The sequence below is a fragment of the Neomonachus schauinslandi genome, chromosome 15 (genome assembly GCF_002201575.2).
Source record: "Neomonachus schauinslandi chromosome 15, ASM220157v2, whole genome shotgun sequence".
In the NCBI taxonomy this organism is placed as follows: Eukaryota; Metazoa; Chordata; class Mammalia; order Carnivora; family Phocidae; genus Neomonachus; species Neomonachus schauinslandi.
Genome location: NC_058417.1, coordinates 48,377,821 through 48,404,852, shown reverse-complemented (window position 1 = coordinate 48,404,852; position 27,032 = coordinate 48,377,821). Strand labels below are relative to the sequence as shown.

At 52.1% G+C, this 27,032-nt stretch overlaps 2 protein-coding genes across 2 annotated transcripts in view; one reads left to right on the top strand and one right to left on the bottom strand.

Moving 5' to 3' along the window:
* Positions 1–16,053, top strand: part of WIPI1 (WD repeat domain, phosphoinositide interacting 1) — a 33,523-nt gene extending 17,470 nt beyond the window's left edge. Inside the window, exons 5-13 of the mRNA XM_021678525.2 lie at positions 3,883–3,980; positions 4,328–4,420; positions 5,296–5,366; positions 5,940–6,047; positions 10,217–10,381; positions 11,154–11,261; positions 11,932–12,050; positions 12,557–12,657; positions 15,529–16,053. Of these exons, the coding sequence (XP_021534200.1) occupies positions 3,883–3,980; positions 4,328–4,420; positions 5,296–5,366; positions 5,940–6,047; positions 10,217–10,381; positions 11,154–11,261; positions 11,932–12,050; positions 12,557–12,657; positions 15,529–15,576 (911 nt within the window). The 3' untranslated portion in view covers positions 15,577–16,053. The remainder of the gene's footprint in view (positions 1–3,882; positions 3,981–4,327; positions 4,421–5,295; positions 5,367–5,939; positions 6,048–10,216; positions 10,382–11,153; positions 11,262–11,931; positions 12,051–12,556; positions 12,658–15,528) is intronic.
* An 11-nt stretch (positions 16,054–16,064) lies between these two features.
* ARSG (arylsulfatase G) overlaps positions 16,065–27,032 on the bottom strand; it is a 63,950-nt gene continuing 52,982 nt past the window's right edge. The window contains exons 9-11 of the mRNA XM_021678524.1: positions 24,743–24,863; positions 20,168–20,258; positions 16,065–17,028 (exon numbers count right to left, since the gene is read on the bottom strand). Coding sequence (XP_021534199.1) covers positions 16,754–17,028; positions 20,168–20,258; positions 24,743–24,863 — 487 coding nt within the window. The 3' untranslated portion in view covers positions 16,065–16,753. The remainder of the gene's footprint in view (positions 17,029–20,167; positions 20,259–24,742; positions 24,864–27,032) is intronic.

The window sequence follows — 27,032 nt, the reverse complement described above, 5'->3', positions numbered from 1 at the left end:
GGGATGGGGTGGCTGGGTGATAGACACTGGGGAGAGTATGTGCTATGGTGAGCGCTGTGAATTGTGCAAGACTGTTGAATCACAGATCTGTACCTCTGAAACAAATAATGCAATATATGTTAAGAAAAAGAAGAAGAAGAAGATAGCAGGAGGGGAAGAATGAAGGAGGGGAAATTGGAGGGGTAGACGAACCATGAGAGACGATGGACTCTGAAAAACAAATTGAGGGTTCTAGAGGGGAGGGGGGTGGGAGGATGGGTTAGCCTGGTGGTGGGTATTGAGGAGGGCACGTTCTGCATGGAGCACTGGGTGTTATGCACAAATAATCATGGAACACTACATCAAAAACTAATGATGTAATGTCTGGTGATTAACATAACAATAAAAAATTAAAAAAAAAAAAGACAGAGATCCAAAGTGCCGGCGAGGACGTGGAGGAAAGAGAACGCTCGTGCGCTGTGGGTGAGAATGCAAACTGGTGCAGCCACTGCAGAAAACAGGACGGAGGTTCCTCAAAAAATTAAGAACAGAACTACCGCATGACCCAGCAATTCCACTTCTGGATGTTTATCCAAAGGAAATGAAAACAGTACCCCGGAAAGATAACCTGTGCCCCCATGTTCGTGGCAGCACTATTTAAAACAGCCAAGACATGGAAGGACCCTGTCCACTGGATGAATGGGTAAAGAAAATGTGGCATATACGTATGTACAGTGGAATGTTATGCAGGCATTTAAAAAAAAAAAGGAAATCTTGCCATTTGGGACCTTGAGGGCATTATGCTAAGTGGGTTAAGTCAGACAAAGAAAGACAAATGCCACAAATACTGGATAATTTCACTTAAATGTGGAATCTTTAAAAAAAAAAAAGGATACAAAGAACAGACTGGTGGTTGCCAGGGGTGGGGAGTGGGGGGGGGGGGGGGGGGGGGGGGGGGATGTGCAATGGATGAAGAGGGTCCAAAGTTACAAACTTCCAGTTATAAAATTAAGTCATGTGGATGTAATGCCCAGCATGGTGGCTATAGTTAATAATACTGTATTGCATATTTGAAAGTTGATAAGGGAATAAGTCTTGAAGAGCTTTCATCACGAGAACAAAAATTTCATGACTGTGTATGGTGATGGATGTTACTTAGACTCACTAGACTGTCACTCCCTCGAGATACAGTATAGACAAATACCCGATCATTATGTCATGCATCGGAAACTAATATCGTGTTGTCTATGTCAGTTAAATTAAAACAAACAAACTACAGGGCAACTGGAAGTTAGTAAAGACCTCCTAGTTCTCCCTGCCACAAAGATGGGCCTTGATAATTTTCAGAAGGAGGATGTAAGTAAATGAAGATTTGGCATCTTAGAATGTTAAAGCTGGAAAGATCACTGTAGGTAGCCCCCTCATGTCATGGATAATAAACAGGTGAGCCTCAAAAGGCCACAAATAACCCAGCCAGAGTCCTACAGTGGATGGCAGACCTGGATCTTGACTCTGTGTCCTCAGCCCAACTCTGCCAAGGAGATATTCTTAAAACCCTGCCTTTTTCTTTTTTTTCTTAACAGCTTTGTTGAGCTATAATTCACATGCCATATGATCTGTCCACCATTCAATAGCTTTTAGTATATTCATAGAGTTGTGTAACCATTACCACAATCAATTTAGAACCTTTTCATCACCCCAAAAAGAAACCCCATAGCTCTTAACCACCCCCCACCCCATGTCCCCAGCCCCAGGTAACTCTAATCTACTTTACATCTCTCTAGATTGACCTATTCTGGATATTACATATAAGGGAATCATATAATATGTAGTCTTTTGTATCAGGCTTCTTTCACTTCCATGTTAGAGCATGTATTCTATGTCTAATAGTATTCCATCATAAGGACATTATTTACCCATATTCATCAGCTGATAGATGTTTAGGTTGTTTCTACTTTTTGACTCTTATGAATGATACTGCTTTTTATGTGGCTGGTGTTTTAATTTCTCCTGGGTATATATAGAAGTAGAATTTGGGGCTTATATGATACCTCTGTGTTTAACCTTTTCAGGAACTGCCAGACTGCTTTCCAAAGCACTGCCCCGTGTTACATTCCCAGCAGCAGCGTAGGAGGGTTCCAATTATCTGTCTTTTTGATTATCGCCATCCTAGTGGGTGTGAAGTGGTACCTCATTGTGGTTTTGATTAACACTGCTTTTTTTAAACCTACCTGCTCAGAAACCTCCAGTGCGTACCCACTGCATTTGTAAGGTCTTAACTCTTTGGTGTGGTCCTCAAGTCCTTCCCCAGTTACCACGTCCAGTCTCGGCATCTCTTCTGCTATGCAGCCCTATGGGAACCCACCAGGCAAGCCAACCCAACCTCCCCTGCTCTTCCCTTCTGTTTCACAAGACCAGAATGCCTTCCGCCTGCTAGCTGCTCTTGAAATTGCACTTGGATTACAAGGAGCCCAGATGAGATGGGGAATTGAGGTTCCCAGAGCAAAACTGGGAAGATGTGAGATTCTTGACTCTCTCCCTAAGGCTGGGGCTGAGAGGGATCCTGTGCAGGCAGGGGTTACAGGATGCCAGAGCATGCAGGTGAGGGCTCTGTGCTTAGTCACTTTCCTCCCATAGTTCCGTGTGGCAGGTTGTAAGAGCACAGCCCTGGCTTTGTCCTCATCAAAGCCAGGGAGTGGGAAGGAGGACCTTGGTTTCAGTTCTCAATGTTGGATTTTCTTCTCTGCTCCTCCCGCTGGCAGATTAGGTTGGGTACATTTTAGCCTGATGTCAAGTTTTTCTTATACTTGCATAAGAAACCCGTTTAATAGACTAACTTGTGGGGCGCCTGGGTGGCTCAGTCAGCTAAGTGTCCGACTCTTGGTTTCCGCTCAGATCTTGATCTCATAGTCGTGAGTTCAAGCCCCGAATTAGGCTGTACACTGGGCACGGAGCCTACTTTAAAAACGTGTGTGTGTGTGTGTACACATATACACTAACTTGTAACAAAGATGTCAATTGCTTTTTTCATTTAAGAAGATGTCTCTCTTGCCTAATCTCAAAGTTCTTATTCTGATAATGCTTTTGGTTCTAACAATTCCTTGAATGCACTTCTGTCACACACACACACACACACACACACACACACACACACATCTCTACTATTAATCCAGACCATTGCTGTGAAAATCCTTTACTTAAATACTTTTAGAACTCTCCCCCCCCCCACTTGAGTCTCCTTATAAACGAAAATGATTTATGTCGGTTCAGTGGTGTGATTGGCTGTTCACTCTTCCAGAATATTGTCAAAGCACCTTAAATCCAAAATGTCCTCTTTCTTTAGTTTGTTTCAATGGCAGACCTCCATCTTAACTGAAGATCCAGCCCTCAAATGAACTTCTGTCTCTAGAGCTGCCCATTTCCCTTATCAAGGCAGACATTTGGCTTAGAAATGGACAGTTTCTAAATACGTCTTCCCCCCCACCCTCCACCTCCTGGATTCTCCAACTTGATATTACTGGCCAGCCGCGGGTAGTCACCTGCAGGAAGGCTAAGTTCACAGTAGGAAGATTTATTAACAACAAGAGTAAATTCTCTCATAGCCTTAGAGAGTAATGAAAGAGAAATAGATGTTGTTTCAGAGCCCTGTGGTAAAACGTGAGGAAGAGCATGTCAGTATTCCGAGTTCTGACTGCTTTGCTGCGGAGAAGACCCGGCCAGTGTCAAGTGTGAATTTACTTTATGGGATTCCCTTGATCTCGAGAATAATCCACCAAAAGATGGGCTAAGCCGTTCCTCCCCTCGCCAGTAGGTGGCGCTGTAGCCGCGCTGTTTTCTGATGCCCTTTCCAGGCCCGATCTCTCCAGGGACACTGCTTTTCATCTGCCGTCCATTCTTTGCCAGGTCTGTGTGCCCTCTCAATCAACCATTCCAATTCGTACGTGGCCTATCCTGGAAGCCTGACTACAGGCGAGATCGTGCTTTACGATGGACACTCCCTGGTGAGTTGGCAGCTCACCCGGCCGGCTTCACAGAGCAGGGCAGGATTGCTGCGGGAAGTCCCGCGAGCCGTGTGCAAGGGGAGCCGAGGCAGCATCACTCGGCATTGGGCGTGCAGCTGGCTGTCACCTTCCCGAGGGCAGGAAGAGGGATAGAAACGGAGGCAGAATCTAGATAGACCAGAAAAGGACATACAGCTTACATGGCCTGGTGGAGAGAGAGAGAGAGAGACATGGGGAGCCCAGCAGATGAAGGAGGGCATCTCGGAAGAAAAGAGGAAGGGGAGGGAGAGGAAATGTATCTTCCCACTTCCCCAGCATCAGTATCCATCTTCCCTTGTCACCAACAGAAAACAGTCTGCACGATTGCTGCCCACGAGGGGACGCTGGCCGCCATCACCTTCAATGCCTCGGGCTCCAAACTAGCGAGCGCCTCTGAAAAAGTGAGTGCACTCACCCTGCCTTCACCAGGCTCTGTGTCGGGGCTCTGCTGTCGGGGCTCCGCTGTCGGGGCTCTCCTGTCGGGGCTCCGCTGTTGGGACTCCGCTGTCAGGGCTCTCCTGTCGGGGCTCCGCTGTCGGGGATCCCCTGTTGGGGCTCCGCTGTCGGGACTCCGCTGTCGGGGCTCCACTGTCCGGGCTCTCCTGTCGGGGCTCCGCTGGATGGCTCCCTTGGGGCCCAAGATCTGATGAGCTGGGACTGGGGACAAGGACTGGCTAGTCCCTGACCTACTTGGAATCCATTTCCGAGGGGAACTTCTGCCCTGTGCGTGCTGTGTATATGGATACGTATTAACTCAACGGACAAAAAGGCCTAGGCTATGCAAGATACAAGATACGTGACAGGGAAACTTGCGGTGTTATTGAGAAGCGTGCTCGTGCTCGCACAGCCTCCCTAGATACACCCTGAGGCTGCATTTCATAAACCGTGTAAACAAAATGTTGTGCTATTTAGCAGGAGAGATTGATCGCTTCCGACTGGAATGGCCAGGGAAGGTGATCGAGTTGAATTTCAAATGCCGTGAAAAACATGTATTTTGAGAGGCTGAGACTGAATATTCTAGGAAGCACAAGCATTGTGAGCGTCCACACACACAGAGCCTTGGCTAAGGTGGGGAGGGAAAAGGGAAACCGTGTTTCACACACGGTCCAAGAATTACTTCTGTGGCAATGTACACGCAAAAAAGCCTCTGTGCCCAACACTCGGTGTTTCCCCGTCAGAGACAGATGTTCTGAACCAATAAAACAAGCACCTTTCGGAAGGGACATCTGTGTCTGAAGCCATTAATGGTATGAAATGTCCCCCTGCTCTCTTCCAGGGCACCGTCATCCGGGTGTTCTCTGTACCTGACGGGCAAAAGCTCTACGAGTTTCGGAGAGGCATGAAAAGGTCTGCGTTCACCGTGAAACCCGTTTACGGTAGCCGCCCAAGTCCCGCAGGGGACGGCTGGTGGCCGTCGGGGGGGAGGGGGTGGGCAGGGAGGAGCTTAACTCCCTGAGACGCCGTGCGGGGTGCTTAGTAGACCTGAGAACACGGCTGCTCTCCTAGCACAGGACCTCAGCACGGGAGCCCCCTGCTGATGTGCGAGGGCAGCTAGCAAAGGAGAAGAGAGAGAGAGCGAGCGAGCAAGTCACCATCCAAAAGTAATTCGTCAGGCGTGACGGGCCGGGACCCTAGCGGCTGTAGCGTTGGCCGCGGGACGGGTGCACAGAGCTGCTGGAGAGCGTCCAAGATGACAGGAAGGGGCCGTGCCTTGTTTCTTCCCCGCCCGAGACTGTGACCCTTCACGAATCTTCCCAGTGTGAATTTCTAAATATGAATGACACAGTGTCGGGGGGATTTTAGAAGACCTAGACTCTCCAGGACACACTGAGTTTTCTTACACAGCTGGTTTTGAACCGGCGAGCAGTCACCCTCACCTTTCTGGCTCACGAGTCTGTCTCTGCGTCGCTGCGCTCCTAGGTACGTGACGATCAGCTCGCTCGTGTTCAGCATGGACTCGCAGTTCCTCTGTGCCTCCAGCAACACCGAGACCGTGCACATCTTCAAGCTGGAGCACCTCACTAACAGGTCAGACGTCAAATCCGCGCAGGCCGGACTGGCCGGCCTAAGTGATTTCTGCTCTCTCCAAATGCCATGCACTCGGCCTTCCTGGCTAGGTCTTCCCCGAAGGGGTGGTGTCATGCCCGGAAGCACAAAACCCGGCGCCACCCCCCCCCCCCCCCCCCAGAGTTCACACCCTGGCTCTGTCCCCGGCTGCCCCGCGCTAGGAGACCCAGGCAAGTAACTCAGTGTTTCTGCACCTCAGCACGAAATGATCAGCGATGCATCTTGGGCTGGGCATGAGGACTGAGTGAGTTCCTTGAGCTAAAGTGTTCAGCGGGGTGCCGGGCACCCAGGAGACAGTAAGAATCGGGCAGCGAAGCGCTGGGACAGTAATCTGCGAATCCCCGCCGCCCCGCCCACCACCGAGTGCGGCGCCTGGGGCCGGAGCGCGGCGTGCCTTCCACTGTGGGTATTCCTTTCCTCTTGCTGCCGCACCGAGTGGCCACAGGCTTCTTGGCTGAAGGCAGCACACGTTCATTATGTCACAGTTTGCTAGTCCAGGACGGCTCGGCCGAGTTCTCCGCCCAGGGTCGCACGGGGCTGAAATCCAGGTGCCAGGCAGCCCCGCCCTGATCTGGAGCTTGGAGCCCTCTTCCAAACTCAGTCCTGTCCCTGGTGAGAATTCTGGTCCTTGCCCCGGTGAGGACCCCGCATCCGGGGTGGCCCTCAGCTCGAGAGGCCACCCGCTTCCCTGCTCACGAAGCCTGCAGTCCAGCAATGCTGCACTGATCCCTTCCTGTGCTTTGGATCGCTCCAGCTTTGCCTTCTGCCTTCCTGGTCTGCGGCCAGTTGGAGAGACCGCTCTGCTTTCACTGGCCCCTGTGATTAGGTCAAGCCCCGCTGGATAATCTCGCTGCCTCCGGTGATCGGAGCCATAGAACATGATGCAGTCCCCAGATGGCTCCTTCGTCACCGTCACATGTTTTAGGGACCAGGGCATGGAATCCTGGGGCCATTCCTAGGAAATCCACGGTAGCGTGTGAGCACTCGAACCCGGTGGTAACTACCTGCTGTGCGCATGCCCACGCCTACCCTTGGAGATATCTCACACTGGAAAGGATCCCCCTTCCCCCCCCCACCGTCATTGTCTGTGGAAGTGTCACCTTGGCCAGCCCTCTTCCCAAGGTCAAGATCCTGCTTCTGGTAGCACAGCAAATGCTTCGGACGCCCCATGTCTCCTGACTCTTTAGTGCCATAATGGGAAATTGAAACATGAGGTGTTAGCGATGAGCTCAGGGACACACGGAAGGCAGGTGGTGGAGTTGGCGATGACAGTGACTCTCATACATTGATAGAGCACTGTGTAGTTTAGAGTCTTTTCACACACTGCCTCCCTCCGCTCCCCACAAGAGCCCTGGAAGGCAGGAGTAGAAGTTTCATCCCTGAGGCAGCTGGGCTTCAGAGCAGTTCCACCTGTTGCTCAAAGCCCGTCCCCGTCTGCAAGTCCCAGGGTCCACATGAAGTGCCACGTTTTTACACCCTGCCAAGCTTCTAGAGCTGCTCCAGAGCAGAAACTCCAGGGGCATCTAGGAAATGTCCCAAGGACTTAACTTCCACGCTGGGTTTCACAATTGTGCCAAGAGAGGCCCCTCTTCTGTGACTGAAAGAATTCTTCTCCTAACGTGGTAGAACATCTATGAGAAAGAAACTTTTTCCACCTAATTTCAAGATATGGTGCCCGGCCTCTGTTCTGTGTGTTCAGTACAGCAGGTCAGTCCGACATGTACCCCGCTACTGTTATGTATATATTAGTGTGTGTCTGTCTGACACCCACACCTGGCTTCTGTCCCCCTTCCTCTGAAACTCCATCCAAGGGCACCAGCAACCAAGTCAGTAAGTGCCAAGGATTTTTCAGGCCTGGTTCCGTCTTCCCTCCACAGGCCAGTGCAATGCTCTTTCTCGGGAAACCTCATCCCCCCCACTGGTGTCCAAAACCCCAGGGGCTGCTTCCTCCCTCAGTCTTCCTGGAACCCCGTGAATGTCCACCCTTGTTCATGGGCATCCCAGAGCTCAGTGTTTGTCCTGTAGTTCTTCTAACCCTGCATGGTTTCCCTAGAGCTTTGATCTGTTTTCTGGACTTTTCTTTCACTTTTCAGACAGCTTGTAAAACGTAAGCCCAGATCTCTTCGGGAGCTGTTGTGATAGTTGGGAGCACAGGAGGGCGGCGGGGCTGCTAGGACGCCCTTCAATCCCAAGGCGCCGTGACAGAGGGACCCCAAGCCACTGCTTTAGCCCTGTCTTCATCTGAGTTCATTATTAGGGCTTCAGACCGGAAGTTGACATTTGAACTCGTTTCCCTGCCCAGGCTCTCCGGTTTCCGTCAGTGATCTCAGAGAGCTGGGAACAACCCCTTCCTCCCCTGAGTGGCTCTTGACCTTCCCCTCGGCCGTCCATGAGGTATAAGCCACCACGATGGCTCACACTGGCCTCTGCAGCCCCATTCCTCTGGCCACTGCCCCGAACCAAGTCTTGAACGTCTCCTGTCTGCTCGGTCATGTCTCACTCCTTCTGGGCTCTTCTTACCAGTCCGTCCTGTATCTTCTCAGTGGGCTAGTTTTCTGGAAGTGTTCCTTTAAACCTGACCCTCCCTCCTCCGAAACTGTTACCCGCTGCCCCTCAGCTCTGGGAATAAAGTCCCAGCTCCACCAGCCTGGCATTCAAGGCCCCTTCTTGGTGCACCTTACCTGCTGTGCGGCCTTCCCGCCTTGGGCACCTGAGCCAGACTGGCTTGGCCGTGGCTCCCAGAGGCCTTGCTCACCTGCCTCTGCCTCCGCGGGGCCCTCCTGCCATCCTGTCCCACCACACCCCACAGCTGAGCTGGACCTGCCTCCAGAGCCCAGCCCCGCGGCCACCACCCCCAGAACACCCCCAATCAGCGCAGACACCGTCATATCAAATAGCGTCTGCCATGGGCCAGGCACGATGTGAGCCCTTCGGCTGGGGGTCACCTGTTCGGTGCTCATGGCAGCCCTGCCAGGTGATGTGTTCGCTGACTGAGGTTATCCCAGTTTCCCAGAGAGGAAGATGGGAACTGGGAGGTGAAGGAACTCCATCCACCTCTCCCTCCTCCGTGGCCCTGGAGTAGCTCCTACCTGCACCCTCCACATGGCACCTCACATTTTATATCTCTGTGCCGTGTCTGCCCCAGGAACGCAGACCTAGGCAGTATGCATCTTTGTAAATGCCACCCCCTGGCACAGAGCTCCAGGGCAAGCAGGACAGGTATGTTTCGTGATGCTCAGGATCACAGATAATGGCGGAACCCCTAAAAGGGGCCCCGGGTTTCAGATGGGAACATCAAGGCCCAGAGGGGTTTGTCCAGAGACCACCTAGCCGGTTGGTAAACAGAGTGAGAAATAAACCCCGTGCTTCTGAGCTGCAGCGTGCGTTCCCCACCAGCCTTGGGCCCTGTAGACAAGTGGCCTCTCAGCAGGTGCTCCCAGGAGCGCGTGTGGCCACCCTGGTCCCTGATGCGCCCCCAGTGTGCACAGCATGAAGGCGGGGGTGTGCTCCCACCCGTTCCCACCTCTCAATGACAGAGCAGCCAGCCCCCTGTGTCCGGCAGACACCCTGCAATGGAGTCTGATGGCTGCAGGGGACGCACCAGGTCCCTCTGAATTATCTCCACCACTGGGAATCACTGGGGCCCCGGGTGGCTTCAGGGCTGTAATCAAACACCGCCCAAAGCACTTTGCCCGGAGGTTTGCTTCCCACTCAGTCTGGCTAGGGAGGCCTTGACCCTGAGATCGCTCTGTTCTTCCGCGCGCCCGGGACAGGCTTGAGCTTCGTTCTCAGAGTCCAGATAGCCATCCCATCTCCCTGGCCCCCTTCTTAGAAATCTGGAAATCAGACTAATCATCGCATGCAACTTCTTTAATGTAGGGAAGCGGTAGCATGGGGAACCTCTTAACAGCTGTGCAATGGCCCTTCCGAAGGACAAACAAGCCCTCGATGCCCTTCTGGCTCTGCCAGCACAGTACGTCCCGAGCTGTTGCAGGTGGGCGGAACGTGACCCCGAGGCCCAGTTCCTTCCTGTTGCAGGGAGCGCAGCTCCGAGCTTGGGCCTGCGGAGAGTTGGCCCGATGCCCAGGCCTGCGGGGCGTCTCACCTCCACCTGTGCCTTGCTCCCCCAGCCGACCAGAAGAGCCTTCGACCTGGACTGGCTACATGGGAAAAATGTTCATGGCTGCTTCCAACTACCTCCCCACCCAGGTGTCAGACATGATGAACCAGGACAGGGCCTTCGCCACCGGACGTTTGAATTTCTCTGGGCAGAGGAACATCTGCGCCCTCTCCACGTACGTACGGCCCCGCCCACCCCCCCCACCGGCAAAAACCTTTTCCGGTCTGTTTGCCCCGAGCGCAAAATCCCCAAACACGTGCAGGGAGCCAAAGGACAGATGGCCAAGAGGAAGGGCGAGCAGACTCGAAGCCTGACGTGTAAAGTCAGTTGCTTTTCCTCCCCAGTCGTCATGCGTGTTCTGGGGGCGGGGGGGGCACACGGCAGGAAGTTGGCATGGGAACCCCAACTTTCCGGTGATAATGACACTGTCTTGAAAGCAATTCCCATTCTTAGATAACTCTGTAACAAGGCTCTAGTTCCACAGTCTGGCTTCAGACACCTCTGGGCTTGGCAGATACTTTCTAAGTGGTTTAAAGGAGTTTGTTAAAGAAGCTAAACATTTTTTTTTAATTTGATAAAACTAGCCAGCAACGCGGTGAGCCAATTTTGTCCTTTGTCCTTTCTGTCACTGTTAAAGGCGGGAACCCACGTAAGCCAGGGGCTGTGTCCCACTCAAGTCAGCGGAGGCTTTTGCTGGCAGTGGCTTTTCACGGAGGAATAGCATGCATGCACCTCCTTTTGTTTCACTCCCACAAGTATTTTCAAAGACAAGAAATAATCCTCGAGGCAAATCACCAGGGTCAGAATGCCGAGAAATAGCCAGACACCCAGAACCGGGGGCCCGCGGGCTGGGTACGGGTCTCTGATGGCAGGAGAAGCGGCAGGGGGAAGCTGCTCCGTTCCCCGGCTCTGTTGTCATCACGGCGTGTGTTTCCCTTGGCTCTTAGGATCCAGAAACTGCCGAGGCTGCTGGTCGCATCGTCCGATGGACACCTTTACATCTACAATTTGGACCCTCAGGACGGAGGAGAATGTGTCTTAATCAAGACCCACAGGTGAAGAGACTGGTTTTCACAAAAGCCTTTGAAGAGCGGGTTGCGGCGGGTTGTCGCGGGGCCAGGAACGACGAGCTTCAGCGCGCTCGCTTATCTTCCTCACTGGCCTTCTCAGGGGCAAACCTCGAGCGGGCACCCGCTTTGTGCTGGGCTCCATGTCAGGCGCCCTCACCACCCAGGATGCTTCTGGAAAAGCGCTCGAAGAAAGGGAATGTCTCCCTGCAGCCTTTTCTCCTCATACGTAATGGGTGCTCAAAAATGGTGCCCAAACTGAATCGAGAAGTTCTCTTGACGTCTGTGACCGAGAGCAAGGCGACCTCTACCTGCTGTGACAGGACAGCACCAGCCGCCCCTACCCCCTCGGTCTCGGAGCCCCCCCTCGCGAGCCTGGCTTAGCGTCCTTGCCAGGTGCATCAGGAAGAGCCGAGGGCCGATCTTCGCTCAGTAAATATTAGAGAAAGGGGTCATTGTGAAGTTGCATGATTGACCCCCGGCCGTTGAAGGTCACTGGCAGGTCACGTGACCCAGCAGTGTCCGGCTAGCTCTATAAGCTCGAGTGGGCAAGCCTGAGCTTCCTAGTGCTTTTCCTTCTGGCCACAGCCTGGATATGTGATGATCTCTCTTCTCTCCTCCCTCCCCTCGCACCCCCCCCCCAAACTGCTGCAATTAGCTTGCTCAGCTCAGGAACAACAGAAGAAAATAAAGAAAATGACCTCAGACCTTCATTACCTCAGTCTTACGCAGCAACTGTAGCCAGACCGAGCACCTCGGCCGCCTCCACGGTGCCAGGTGAGTGGCTGTGGGGGCCTGGCCGGGGGCGCCGCGGGGGCGTGTTTCTCACAGCGCTGTCTTCTCCGTCACCTGCGGACGACGCTCTCCCTGAGCCACTTACCTCCTCCCGGGGGCGGCCACGAGAGCAGCCTTTTAAAGTCAGGTCCCTAAACCTGGCAGGCAGAGCCCAAAGTTGTCGCCTGCCCCACAAGCAGTGTCAACCGTCGCTCTCTCTGAGAACTGGCAACAGGTGGAGAGTTGGAGGTGCCTGGGGTAGAGGGTGGGTCAGGACAGCCCCTCCGGGGGCTCAGAGGCCACACCCGGTGGGGATTTTGACTCATCTAAAGCAGTCTCTCCGTTCAAAAAGGCAAAGGCCTCCCATCCAAGTACTAACCAGGCCCGACCCCGCTTAGCTTCCGAGCAAAGGCAGCTTCCCGTGGGTTCCCTGGAGGTCCCGCCCCGGGGTCATGGCGTAAGAAGGGCAGACCGTGGGGCTTCTCTCATGTCTCATTCTTGGTTTCCAGGTTATTCTGAGGACGGCGGAGCCCTCCGAGGAGAGGTTATTCCTGAACATGAGTTTGCGACGGGACCAGTGTGTCTTGATGATGAGAATGAATTCCCCCCTGTGAGCAATAGGAATCCCTAAAAGAGTGGCTCGGTCTGTGTGCTTAGAAGGAAACGTTCACCTCGGGCAGGAGGCGAAGTCACTTTCCCTGTTCTCTGGCGCTGCAAGAGCTAACCTCCCCTCTAACAGTCAGAAAGCCATAGCGGGTGCTCTATGCTGCAGGCCCCACGGACGAGCCGGCAGGTGTCAGGCTAAAGCTGGCAGCATTCGAATAACCGAATACTAATCCAGGGAGTCGCAGCGGCCTCACTGCATTCGGGGGCCTGGAATCCTTAACTTGGCTTCCCTGGCAGTCTCTGTGCTGCTCACAGGAGGAATTCGTGCCTGCGTAAACTCCCGTTTTCCTGAGGCTCCTTTAAGGATGTCCTTGCAGAATACTGCCGCCTTGTTGCTAAAGACGATGATCTAACAGGGCTGGGTCCGCTGTGCTCAGCAAGCGAGCTAGACCCCCACCCTCCTCCGGCTCTCACGGCCCTCTGGGCTGACCCAGGCTCCCTGCGGCCGTGTGGAGGGTGGGAAGCTCAGTGGAGCGCTCCCCTGCCTTTCCCTGCATCCTGCTTCAGCCGTTCTGGCAGCGAGCGCCCTCCGGCTTGGCCGGGTGCAAGGTTTGGCTTCTTCCAGCATCCCCGGCCAAAGAGGATTCTCGCCCTGGGGGGCTGCCAGGGCCTCCTTAGCTTCTGACTCTTCAAGCTTCCATTTTGAGCAACACGCAGATGGCTCTCGTGAGCTGAGGTTAGAGAGTGGCACAGATAAACCAAAAATCGTTTAGACTTGGAAGCCGTGTCGGGGCCCAGACTTAGCCGACGGAGTCACCCTCCTGGAGCCAGACTGGGCGCTGCCTCAGGGCCCGTTAGGTCCTGGTCTGTGGTGTTTTCTCTTGAGCGTTATTTCACGTCAGTTGAAATTCCATTTGCGAAAGGATGGGGTGCAGGCGTAGTTTCTTTCTTGTATAAGTCCTGGGACAATCTGGTAAGCCCAGTCAGCTTTTAAAAAAAAAGGCTGTTTTGGGGCCCTCCGTGCATGACGAGAGGGCTGGGTTTGGGATTGCCCGTAAAGGCTCTGTGGATTGCAGCTTGAGATTTACATATCTGGCTTTTAACAGATTGCCAAACCCAGTGCCAACAAGTCCAGTTTATATTTTAGGGGTGGAGAACAGTGGTTCTTTAAAATACTCATTATAAATATAAAAACAGCTGTTGGCTTGCTGCCTCCTGATAAACCAGTTGTTTGGCCTTTGTGTTCTCATGCCCCGACTAGCCATAAGGGGAGTTCTTCCGTCCCCCCCAAAAGTTGGCGGTCATTTACCTGATGTTGTATCTTCTAGGAACCAGAGCAGAGCAGATGCAGTGGGGATAAATGTGTCCCACTCTGTCCGGATTTAGAGCCTTCACCCACTAGGTTCCGTTTCAGTAATTTTGGTGAAAGTCTGTGACTGCTACAAAAGACTATTAGGTTATTAATTAGATCCTTAAAGGTCATCAAAGTAAACCCTACAGCCTCTGTACTCACACAATTGGAGTACTTCAGATACCGGCTTTCAGGAGGTGGTCCCCTGCCAAAGAACACCTGTATAAAATAATAGGTACACTGTGTAGATCATTTGTTTGGAGATAAAAAAAATGGAGATGCTTAAAATCTAGTGGTAGAACTTGTCGAGAGGCCTATTCACCTAAACACTGCCAGGAAGCTGGGTCTGAGCCACTTGTCCTGTCTCTCTCTTAAGGACCAAATGTGTGAAAGTTGGTTTAACTTGCATCCGGGATTTTTATTTAGACACAAGGAAGGCTTCCTGCCAGTGAGAGCAGTGATCACTGAATGAGATCCCTGTTAGACCCTAGAGCCGGTGGTTGGGGTCATGGGGGGCCGTCAGGCCCCAGCCCTGCCCTCCAGCCTGCAGGCAGACAGGGAGGACAGGACCGAGCTTCTGCACGCTCCGGATGTCGTGGCAGACAGCCTTCCCCATCTCACTACATGGGGGTCAGAGGCGTGAGGGCCACGGGGACGTCCCCTCGACATGGACCATCTCACGACCTTGTTGGCAACAATGTCCAACGGGAGAGGAGGTGCTGTACAGCTCCTCTCCCTGCCTTATTCTGCATCGGTATGCCTATTATGGGTACCCGGCCAGAATTCACACCTCTATCCACATCCCTTCAAAACTTCCGGGACTGTGAAAGGGTCTTGGAGTCTCAGCTTGGTTTAAATCCCTTCTCTTTCGGTTCAGATCATGGCCTTGCCCAGCTAATCTCGAGGGGCTCCCCGGGCCTTTGCCTTCAGAACACAGGCATTGCGAGTAGGTCTTTTTTTTTTTTTTTAATATACTCACACTTCCCTGGATATGATCACTCTTATCTCCTCGAGATTTACTTTGCTCCATAAACAATGAGAGAAGAGAACTGATCATTTCTGGTACCTTAGAAAGGTGCCATATTCAGGAAGCAGTTTTTGTTGCAAGAACACGCCAACCTTTACAAGTCTGCGTATCCTCTGACACTAGTCTTATTCTCTGGAGCAAGAGTAAGGGAATTGGGACCAAGGGTATTTACTGACTTTTTAATAGTGATTTAGCAGTCTGTGTTTACAAGTAAGATGAGCCTTTAAAAAAAAAAAGCATATGCATATAAATACACATACACACGTATTTTGTACAGAGTATTTTTTGAAACTGTGCCATACTCGTTTACACCTAAGTAAGATGGGTGGATTTTCTGTGGCCATTGAGTGAGGGTCAGTCTGTGGACATACGGAAAACCTCTGCAGTGCCCGGCCTCCCCCTGCTGACCCCGCATGGGCACAGATCTGTTGATAATGCAGCCTGCCTAACCGCCTCTTCCTGGAAAGAGTAAGGCCATTCTGTTTTGATTTTGGTAGATAATCTTGTGCCGTGGAAGTCAGAAGGGCAAAACGAAGCAGTCATGATGAGAAGCGCACCTCAGAAATCAGGACACCCCCTATCAGGTGGTTTTGGAGAAAACAAGGAAGGTGGAAGAATGGAGTACAATTGTGTGTGCGCAAAGGGGGGCAGGTGCCACCGCTTAAGCCACGGGACGTGGTTCACGGCTCTCCAAGCTCTCCTCTGCCCTGGTTGCCAGTGGGTACGGGAGACACCATGTACACATCCTGCTATTTGAAATACGTTACAGCCATAGTGTCAATGCTAACTAACCATATTGGTCTATAACCGGAACTTCATATGTTAAAGGGCATCCTTTTTAAATGTATGCCATGTAAAAATGTACTTATAGGAAAATCTCTTTGAATTGTATTTCTTGTATATTACATACATATAGAGAGACTGTTTTCAGCCAGGCAAAGTATTTTTGCAGTGATTGCAATAAATCATTTATTACCTTTGAGTCCCATTTAGGATGCTAATAATAAAATCATGGCGATGCATTTTTGAGGTTTTAAATTTTTATTTCTTACTGGTTTTAGGAAGCAGGAAGGATGCCTAAAATCTTTAGAATACAGTCGTTTGATCTTTAACAGGGGAGGAGGGAGGCGGGCAGGGCTGTGGATTTATCTGTGGGCTCTTCTGCGCTGAGACCCGGCAACATCTAACTCTGTCCTAAGTCTGCATCCATGCTGCTCAGGGCACCCCCCAGCAGCCACCCAGAAATGGAGCATCTCAGGCCCCACCCCAGACCTACTGAGTCAGAGCCTGCCCTTCCACGAGCTCTCAGCTGAGAGGTATGCATATTAAAGATGGAGAAGCAGTGCCCTAGATCGCAGCTGGGATGAACCTATCCTAAAGCGACCAGCCAAACTGGGTACAGAAAAAGGAAACTAAAATGCATTCAGTGCCTGTGCCGTGGCAGGTCATGTGGCAGGCATTTTCGTAAATCACCTTCTTTCGTCCCCAAAATCAGCTCGTGAGCTAGGTTAAATAATCACCCATGTTCAAAAGCCAGGGTCTTGAACCAGGGCTAACCCCAAAGCCTGGGTGCTCTCCGCCCGAGCTCCGCACGCAGGAGGGACTTGCGGGGGGCGCAACGCGGGGGCTGCGGGACAAAATTCTGAGACTTGGTTTTTACAGCATCTGGAGCTGGAACTTGCCCTCTTCCTGACATCTTCTGCCTGGGGGAAAATCGGTCCGTCAGATGCTCTGGCAACGGCAAGCGACGTGGTGGGGATTGCAGCAGGGGGTCACGGAAGGATCGCGAGTATAATCCGCTCTGGAGGTGTTGTCACCAGCAATGTCTAGGAGAACATCTGCAAGAACCTCTCTGACCTTGGGCACTAGGCCCTGGTATTCGGCACTACCTCTGTCTAGAGGCACAGCTTCTGCAACATCGTCTTCTAGGTTAAAAATCAGGGGAGGCTCATGATGCTGCTCAGGCCCCACGTCCCCATCACAGGCTCTGGCTCCGCCTAGAGAGAGCGTGACAACAAATACCCCATCAGACCCAGCTTTGGCCTTATATTGGAAAGAGGAGAGCTGTGATTGATTATACACTAACCCAACCATCCCAGGACTTGAATATTCAAATGATTGTTCTGCCTGTCAAAGAAACCACCTTGAGATTTTAGGTGCTCATTCCAGTGATGCTCCCACCGGCCAGAATGACTTCGAACTTCTCCCGGACTTGCCTTCAGAGCCCTTTCGACAGCCAATCAGGGATCTCTCGTCTCCACCCTTTGCGAGGAAGTAAGATTTTTTTTTCTTCCGAACACTGATTTCTTGAACACCAAAATCCTCAATTTGGTGGACTGGGCAGGAAGGCAAGGTGAGTCATTTCACTTTGGGTTGCAGTTGAGATTCGTGTATGAATTCGAATCTGGCTATGAAGGCAGCCTCGGAAGAGGAGTAACAAAAATGGAGTCATGGGCTGCATCCTTAGCTGCTGATGATTCAGGTGACTTTTTTTTTTTTTTTTTTTTGCCTTTTCCATACAAAAAGCAGTTAAGGTATCTGGCAGAAGTTAATATAATACAATCGAATAAACAAAAGGAATCCAGGCAAAGGACAGCCATCAGAAAGACAGCAGTTCCTGAAGCCTACTTTGCCTCTGAGCTTCCTAGCAGCCCAACAATAGGGTAGAAACTTATCAGTTACTCAGGGGAAGCCAAGGATTTTCAGGACCTGAGGTGTGAGAGAAACTTTTCCAGGAGCTCCTCCTCCAGGGAGAGAAGAATGGGCAAATCACACAGCCTTTAGGCAGCCCTCCTTAGTGGTCTTCGTCCTTCGGTTGACATTCATTCAGGTCGTTCAGCAGAACGTAAGAGTCCCTGTCTTTGCCTAGAATTTGGGAGTCCAATTTGGCTCCTCTTCACTGCCAGTAAAGGGCAGCGAATGAGGTTTGCAATCAGTCGAGCAAGGGCTAGGACAGACGCCTCTTATGAAAATGTAAGACTTCCACTTAGAGGATCATGGAAGAGCTTGCATGGAACCAGCCCTCCTATGGATAACACTTCTAAATTCTAGGCAACATATTTAGGGGAAAAAAAAAATTGAAGGCACCAGCAAATGACCAAGGGAGGCAGAAACCGAAAAGAAGTTGATCATTGAAAGACAGAGGCCGCAGGGAGTTGGGTCTCCCACCCCGCCTAGAGACACCCCTCAGCCTGTGCAGCAGGGAGCAGCTAGAGCCCAGGCAGAAAGGTGTCGTCTCTTTGGCTTGAGGTGTCCGGGGACAGAGCTCAGGGCTGCCAGAACGGGAGAAAATGGATGAGTAGAAATCTCAGGAAGGAGGAGGGAGCCAGAGAGGAAAAGCCTCAAAATCCGTGGATAAACTCCCTCCACATCGTTCTCTAATCTAAGGCAACAGATGTCAAGACATGTCATTTATCTGAAATGGTTTTAAGTAATAAGGATGTGGATTTCCAAAGAGAAGGGGGAGGGAGAGATCAGAACACGTCCCACTCTTCCTCCCCAACTCACACCCAGCTGTTGAGAGGTCCGTCCTCCCCATCCTCGTGCTCACGCTCCTGGGACTTCGGTGACTCTCAGAAGAAGAACCTCCCCTCCCCTGGGTATCATAATGCCTGTCCAACTGAGATCGTTTTAAACGGTCCAGTTACTTCACAGTAACATTCAGGATTCCGACCCTGTGGTGCCAAGGGCTTTCTGGCAGGGCCGTGACTTCTGAAATTAACTCAGCCTGGAGAAGCCATACCTCTGAGATAATGTAATGTAAGGACTGTAATCTAGAAACTTTCCATCTGAAAGCATAACAAATATCTGACAAACCAGTATTTTAGGTTTTGGAGAATCAATAATTCTTGTGGCATTTTTAATATCCCTCAAGTTATGGACTCAAAGAACTTGTTTTGTTTTAATGCCACATTTTCTTCGGGATCACGTATTTATACTCAGGGAAAATCATTTATTTATTATATAATTCTTTGGAACGCTCTAACACGAAACAACTGAATCAAATTGGAATCTGCACCAGGACCCGGCTTTTGTTTTGTTGTTTTGTTTTGTTTTTCATTCACTAAAAGAAAAATGTTAGGGTCCCTACGAGGTATGAGATGCTGTGCTCAGCACTTAAAGACAACAAAAACAAAGTATCTTACAAAGCTCAAAACTAGTAAGGGAAATACACCATGGACCCCCTCCAAACCCCTCCAAAAAACCCAAACAAACATGTACCCAAATGACGGGCATATATGGCAGAACGTGATCATTATCAGAGTTTTTCCAAATTGTACCCAGCCGGGAGGATGAGAGAGAGTTTTATGACCGGGGTACTAGAATTTGATGTGAGGCCCTTGCAGCTGAGAGAGGTTTTGATACGAGACCAAGGAAGAAGGTCGTTGCTCTTGGAGAACTGACCCTGGAAAAGTGTGGGGACCCAGGCTGGAAGGACCCTGAACTCAGTGGGCAGCAAGAAGCCACTGGAAAAGGGCGCCTGGGTGGCTCAGTCGGTTAAGCGACTGCCTTCGGCTCAGGTCATGATCCTGGAGTCCCAGGATCGAGTCCCGCATTGGGCTCCCTGCTCGGCAGGGAGACTGTTTCTCCCTCTGACCCTCCCCCCTCTCCTGCTCTCTCTCTCTCTCTCTCATTCTCTCTCTCAAATAAATAAATAAAATCTTTAAAAAAAAAAAAAAAAAGAAGCCACTGGAAGATTCTGAGAACCATCCTGACCCAGTATCACATTTCTACAATACACATTTAAGATGGTCAGCGAGTGAACCAAGATGCAGAGAGACTTCTGTCAGTTTGCTAACTTGACCTCTCAAGTCTATTTTCTGAAACAGTCTATCGTCCAGTAAATTACACTTTAAAATATCTCTGAGCTCCCATTTCATGTTCAGCCAAACTGGCATTTAAAGCGTAACAATGGAATGAAGCATTCTTCGGGTGGAAAGGAACTGTGTTAAGCGTGCCGACCAGCTCCGAGCTTGCTGGAAATGTCAGCCAACGGTAGAAAGCCCCTGTTTTCCTATTTGTGGGGGCAGATGACCTGTGCTGGGGTCCCCAGGTGCTGAGAGCTCCCCGAAGGAGGGCAGCCCACACTCACTCCTGGAGGCCTCGGGGGATCCGGGCAGGGGGCACCAGACTCACCGCTGATGTAGAAGGCCTTGTAGTGTCCCAGGCGGACTGTCTGAAGGGCTCCGTACTCTCCAGCCGCCCCGCTGTTGGGGTGAAACAGCACCTGGGAAAGAGGAACAGAGCTTCCTAACCAGACAGCCATGCTGGATACTCCCTGGAAAGCGTTCCTTCCTCTGTCATGGTGTCTGGCCCACCAGCCCCACCCCACCCCGGCCCGAAACACTGACCAACACGGGCCTGTGGGCCACACCAGCCAACCCCCTGGGGGGCCTCCACGAAGTAGCTATTTGGCCAGTTAATTAATCAGAGTGGGCTGCCGCTGCGGTCAGATTCCTAGGCCTGGGACCAGCTACAGAATGCACAGGGTCCAGTGCAAAATCAAAGGGAGAGAAAGCTTGTTCAACATTGAAGAATTTCAAGATGGCACAGCACCTGCTCTTGAAACCAGCTGCAGGGCTGTCCTAAGTGCGGGGGGCGAGGGGGATGTGACTGCGCCGGGTCACACACCTGCTGGGGCCCCAGCCCTCAGGTTCAAGATAGGGCCTGGGGACCTGCCTGTCTTACAGATCTTCCCAGGGATTCTGATGCAGGTGTTCCTCAGATCTCCTTGGAAAAACGGCTTCTTCAGCATCCAGTTGATTTTCTCGCTCTCCCTGGAGCAAGGGTGGCATAAGAAGGCATCCTCGAGAGGACAGCTCCGCATGATTTCTCCAGAACTGGGCACAGCCAAACATGGATGTCCTCACCTTTGACTCAATCCCACCCCACTCAGACTGAGGAAATCCTCCCTCATCAGGCCATCGATGAAAGAATCACCCTACAGAGTGGAAACACCTAATTCGGGCTTTGCCAAGGGCAGGATCTGGTAGAAAATAAATGACCGGTGTCCTTGGTCAGTTGGTGGGTTTGGGCTGCAAGCGGGAGACCGCCCTGGTATGAATCATGACCGATATATATCACTGGAAAGGCGCTTACGTGATTCAAAGTTTCCATGGGGCTTAAAAAAAAAATGAGAAACATCTGTTGGAGCAGTAAATAGCCGTCCCCCCAAGTTTCCCGGCTGCGAGAGGATGCCGAGGGCGGGGCTCCTCCCACACCTGCAGCTTCCGTGCTCTGCTCTCATGACAGTCCCCACAAGGTCCCCAGCCAGCGTGATGACAGCAGGCTCCTTCCAAACAGGAAAAGAAGTCGTAACTCAAAACCCACTCTTCTGCCAGGCCTGCAGGAAGCCAAGCCCATCACTGCAGGAGGCCATTCGGTTTCCTTCTGGAGAAGGCAGGAAGTGGGGGACTTGGAAAATCATCTTGTCCACCGACCTAAGACGCACTCAGACATCCAGGAAGTGGGAGTCGCGCTCCGCTGGTTCAAGTCATGGACACGATTTGAGTCTCAGTCACAGACACTCCATCAGGGTGGGCTGCCACGTCCAGGATATTTATGCAGCGTTACCAGAGGCAACTTGCAAAATCCAAGAGGAAAAGGAAGCAAAACTTCAGGTTGGCTCCGGCTCGGAAACCGGGATGGGTTTTGTTTTCCTTCATGCAGACTGGCCAGGGCAGTCTTGTTTCTATCAACAGAGGAAGAAGGCTGGCAAATTTACACATAAATCACCGCTGAAGATGGGTCCTCTCCCAGGGACTGGGGGGGGGGGGGACACACGCCGCCCTAATTTCAAAGATGACTTTATCTTCTGCAACCACGGTGCACCTTCTTCCTTGCCTTTCCTACCTGTTTGCTTTGTTTCATTTTTGTTTTGTTGTTTTAAGCAGGAGAGCATGTCCTCGGGCCCTGGAGGCTGGTGTATATCACACACACACACACAGACACACACACACACACACACACACACACGTGCGCGCGCAGGTGGAGCTGCAGAGCTCTGTCTCCAAACGTGGCCAGCCACTCCGCATGGCGGCTTTCACCGCTAGGGGCCTCCCTAAGAGAAGTGATGGAACTTCCAGAGCCTGCAACCCAGCTCCCATCTCTTCAATGTATGGCCTCCAGGGAGGTGCCACGTCTTTCAGGACCCACAGCTGTCCCAGACCGGTTTGGACCGGCAGATGCAGAGCCATTAAAGAAGTCTTCCCTTTGTTGACAATCTGTGGATTTGGTTGCCACCTGGAGCTGCAGTAGGACTCGACCCGTGGGGATGTGACAACATCCAGCTTCCATCCGGGACTCAGGCAAGAGTGCGATACCTGAGGCAGCCTCCTTTCCCCCTGCTCGTGGTTACCCTCAGTGCCCAGATGCAGACCCAGGAGCAAGACCACGGCAGGCTGGTGGCGGATGCTACGGGGGGTTTTAAACACCACCCGACGTCCCAAAGGACCTCAAAGGAGATAATGAGAAGATCGTTCTGTAGGAAAACCCGGTAGCCCGTGATTTGCCTTTAAGTAAACCCTCCACATCAGGCCTGAGTAGGTTGCCAGTGGGCCTGTGGCTCTAGGTGGCTTGAGCTCTTCATCTTGTGGTTACTTCATTTGCAAAACAGGGAAGAACCCCATTGCTGAGCCGTATTTGCATACTGTTTTTGAGATATCATCTAGGAGTTACTTTGAGCTTCTTGAAACTGGAGTGGTTTTCTAAACCACGCCCTGTGAGAACCCTTGTAAGCCCAGGACCCATCGAAGTGTGAACACAATTAAAGTGTGCTGCTTAAAACTTCCCTGGGGAGCCGCGAAGGTGTGCATACCCATATGCATATGAATATAGCTATATGATCACTCACTCTACCTCCTGGCCTCTCTTCAGCAAATTCATGACAATTTACTCTAGTCTTTTCAGCAGGTGACCAGAAAAGACCAGACTCAGGGCCAACAATTACCTGTGCTGCCCTCAAACTCCAAATAAACTTGTCTCAAGCGTCTTCACAAACACTGTGGGAATCTAGCGCTCTGGGAGGCTGGGTGGGGCCTGAAGGTGCCAGCACCCGAGCGCTTTTGCTCTAGAAGGTACCATCAGCGGCTTCCGGTAAGCAGTGCGGGCGGCTGTTTCCTCCTGGGCCCCAGGGTGCGGTCAGGGAGCCGACCAGCAGCCACACTCTAGCTGCATCCCCACACATCATGGGTCCCCACGAAAACCCCCAACAGTACTGTGGCTTGTGTCTCGTCTTCCTGCCGGGTGTCCCGGGCCCACCCCCGTCGGGCACTAGACCAGTAACTGTGCGGCCCCGAGCCTGGGCCTCGGTGACTCTGCACAAAGCAGCAACCAGCGAGGGAGTGAGCGTTCTCGCGGCTGAGAACGGAAGTGAGCGCCAAGGAGCTGGCTTCCACAGGCACACCGACCACGTCAGGGAGCTCGGAGTCCTTGAAGCACTTCCTGGTGACCCCAATTATTCTATTAGTAGCTGTGGTAATAAACACTCAGGAGCACCTCTCCACTGACGTCTTCCATAACCCCCCAGGGTCACATACTGCAAACCTCCAGCCCAAAGGCGGAAACCATCTTCCTGCTGCTTTGCTGCCGCTCAGCCGTAGAGCTCAGCCTGGAAGGGTCTGCAGCTCTAGAAGGTTCCGTATTGCAGGAGAAGCCGTGCTTCTGCAGAGGGCATTTCAGGCACGTCTGACAAGCCCCAGAAACTGCATGAATGCTCACAGAAGCACGGGGGGCCCTCTCGGGGCCAGAGTGCTGGCCTGCCCCCAGCCAGCTGAGGGCCGGGGGCAGCTTCGGTGACGGCCACCGTACATCTGAGCAGCATTTGAGTCACTTCCATGTGACCCTCGGTAAAGACACAAATAGACCCTTTGATGTGTGGGTCCCAAACTGAGAAGCCATGTGCTCGCTAGGCCCTACAAAGGGGTTTGGGGTTCCCTCCGCCCACTTCCTCTTCCTTTGGGTGAAAGGAAAACACACGGAAATGACATGGAAAGGCCATCGGGCCCGACACATCCTGGCTGTCACTGCCCCCGAGCGCCTCAGCACACACGAGGAGGGGACCCTGCGGTGCAGGCGCTGCAAAGTCACAGGCCGGGCCCTCCGGGAGCCAGGGCGGGGGGGGGGGGGGGGAAGGTCAGGGGCATAAAGCCCTTGTTGGCCCTGCCATTCAAGAGCTGTTTCGTTTATGTGTCTGTTCATTCATTTGTTCATCAGATCCACGTTGACTGCATGCTGGCTGGGTGCCAGGCACTGTGAAGTGCACTGAGAATTCTTGGTGAGATCCTTGCCTTCTGGAAAGTTCCATTCTAGTCGGGGAGCCCCACGATACACAAGTCACTCACACTACTCAGCCATCTCATCCAACAAAAACGTGCCAGGTGCCTACGATGTGTCAGAAAACTCAATAATTATGAAAAAAAAATCCTGTGTTATGGGGAATCAGCACGCCTGTATACCCGCTCTAAGCCAAATTGTTAAACGTAAGTCTGGATTGGCAAACTGGATTGATCGTAGGGGAAGAGGGGGAGAGGAGTGGAAAGAGAGGTTTGTCTCAAAGAGGTCGTCCATCAGGCCTTCTCAAACTAGGCCTGGAGCAGCCACCTCTATGCATCGTCCAAGGATGGTTCTCTTTGCACAAAGGTGGCCCTGGATGAGAGGCAGCAGGCCAATCTCCTGAAGAGCCTGAGCAGAGCACACACCTCCTCCACTTACCCTGTGCCCAGTCTGCGACCGGCCAAAGAGCACCTCAGACGCATCCAAACCGTCAAAGTGCCGGTCCTGGGGCAGGCTGGCCCCAGCCAGAGCTACCACAGTGGGGAAGATGTCCAGCACACTGCGGGAAGAACAAGACAGCGTCAGCCCCAACTATTCCCAGACTCTCCCTGGCCACGCTGTGGTCCAGGCCCACCCAAACCAGCCCAGACTGAGCACCTACATCCTCCTTCGTGGCCCGTCCCCCTCTGCTTGCCTCTCCTTTCTTCGGGTTCCACCTGGATTTCTGCTCCCGGAAGAGGCAGAATGGCACAGTGGTTGTGCACCCAGACCCTGTGGCTGAGAGTTACCTGGCTTCAAATCCCAGGGTTGCATCTCTCTGGCTTCTCAATGCCTCAGTATTCTATTCTCTAAAATGGGCATGATGATAATAGTGCCCACCTCACGGGGTACTGGGGCAGGCTCTGTGTGTGGATGAGACACACAGAGAAGGCATGTAGAAGACCTCTGAACGGACTCATTGAGTGTTTGTGTTATAATTATTCACAAGAAGGGCACCTGGGTGGCTCAGTCAGTTATGCATCTGCCTTTGGCTCAGGTCATGACCCTAGGGTCCTGGGATCAAGCCCCTCGTCAGGCTCCCTGCTCAGCGGGGAGTCAGCTTCTCCCTCTCCCTCTGCCCCTCCTCCCTCTTGTGCTCTCTCTCTCTCTCTCAATTAAATAAATAAAATCTTTTTAAAAATCAAAATAAAAAATAATCATTCACAAGAGCCTCCCTATGGACCTAAGAATGAAGGGGTTCTACCTGTCACCAGTTAAGCCACAGCCACTAGCTGAGAGGGGACAGAGTGGGACAGGTACCTGCTGGAGAATGTCCACTTCATTATTCCTTCCCTGGGTCTCCATGTCACAAATATTTAGTCTTTGTTTAAAATGCCACGGTACGTGAAACATTGCACCCCTTTATCTCAGTTGCTTTTCCCCCATTACAAAATAGTAAGTGTTTATGGTAGGGGAAAAAAAAATAGAACATCCAGAAACATAAAAGAGGGAACAACGCACGAATAGTGCATTACCCAAAGCTACCATTTTGTTATCATTTTGGTGGATTTTGTTCATGCGATTTTTTTTTAAGTCATGTGGTACAATTTTACTCTATTCTAGGGCACATCTCCTGCCAGCCTGCTGTGCTTTCTCAGAAAAAAGCTCTCTAGCATAAACCAATGGACTGTCCTTTCAACAAAGCTGTTTAGATCCAAGGGCCAGGCCAACTGAGTCAGTGGGCTGCGATGCAGTCAGGAAGGCAGGGCCAAGGCGATGGTACTCCCCGGAGAGAGGCCCTGGTTTGCCTGAGGCTGGGCACAGCACCGAGCTTCAGGCACACTTTTAGGGAGGCCTCAGAGGCCACACCTCCCACTGTCACCACCCAGAGGTTCCGGGAGGGGTTCTCTGCCCAGCAAGAGGGGCTGTGGGGAGGGACTGAGCTTCTGCCCACCGTGTGGCCCTGCCTACAACCCTGGGGCAGAATCTCTCCCTGGACGATGGCACAGAGTGTTTCTGGTTTGCCTTCAGCTTTCACGGGCCACACAGCTGGTGGCTTATCTCTGGAGATACGCATTCCAGGAGGTGGCATCCCACACGGGCCAAGTCAGGAGTGCTGAGTAAGCACTAACAGAGTCCATCCAGCACAGTCCAGAAACCTGTCCAGAGTCCAAGGATCCTGGGACAAACTGGGCAGCACACAGCACTGCAGTGCAGTCTGAGAAGGCCATGGTGGCCAGGGGCTGTTGGTTCGAGCTTTCTCTAAATTGCACCCCGAAGAGAGACCAGCATCACAAATGGGTCACATCAATGAGCAAGAAAAACAGGATCTGTGTTCGACTGGAACCTATGGTATACTTTCTCTTTCCATCTTACGTTTTCTCCCTGGTATCAGGAGGCTTCACATCCTCTAATGGAAGAAAGCATGAAGTCTAATGTGCTTGGGACCCTAGCATCTCAGAATTGGTCAGGATGCTCAGAGGTACCTTGCCCACCCAGAGCATAAAGAAAACCTTGGCCCACGAGAAAATCTTCAACATCTCCGATGACTTGCCAATCCAGCACTGATTGTCACCCAGTCTTTCCTTCTGTGCTGGGGGAAGCCAAGCCCCTCAAGTTAGCCCTGGAAGAGGGAGAGGTTCCTGGGCACTCACGGTCCCAGTGCCATCCCAGGGCTGGGCCCCCAGCTGAGGCGTGAGCTTAGAGAAAATGTTGGTCTTACAGAGGCCACCAAAGGAAGCCCAGCTGC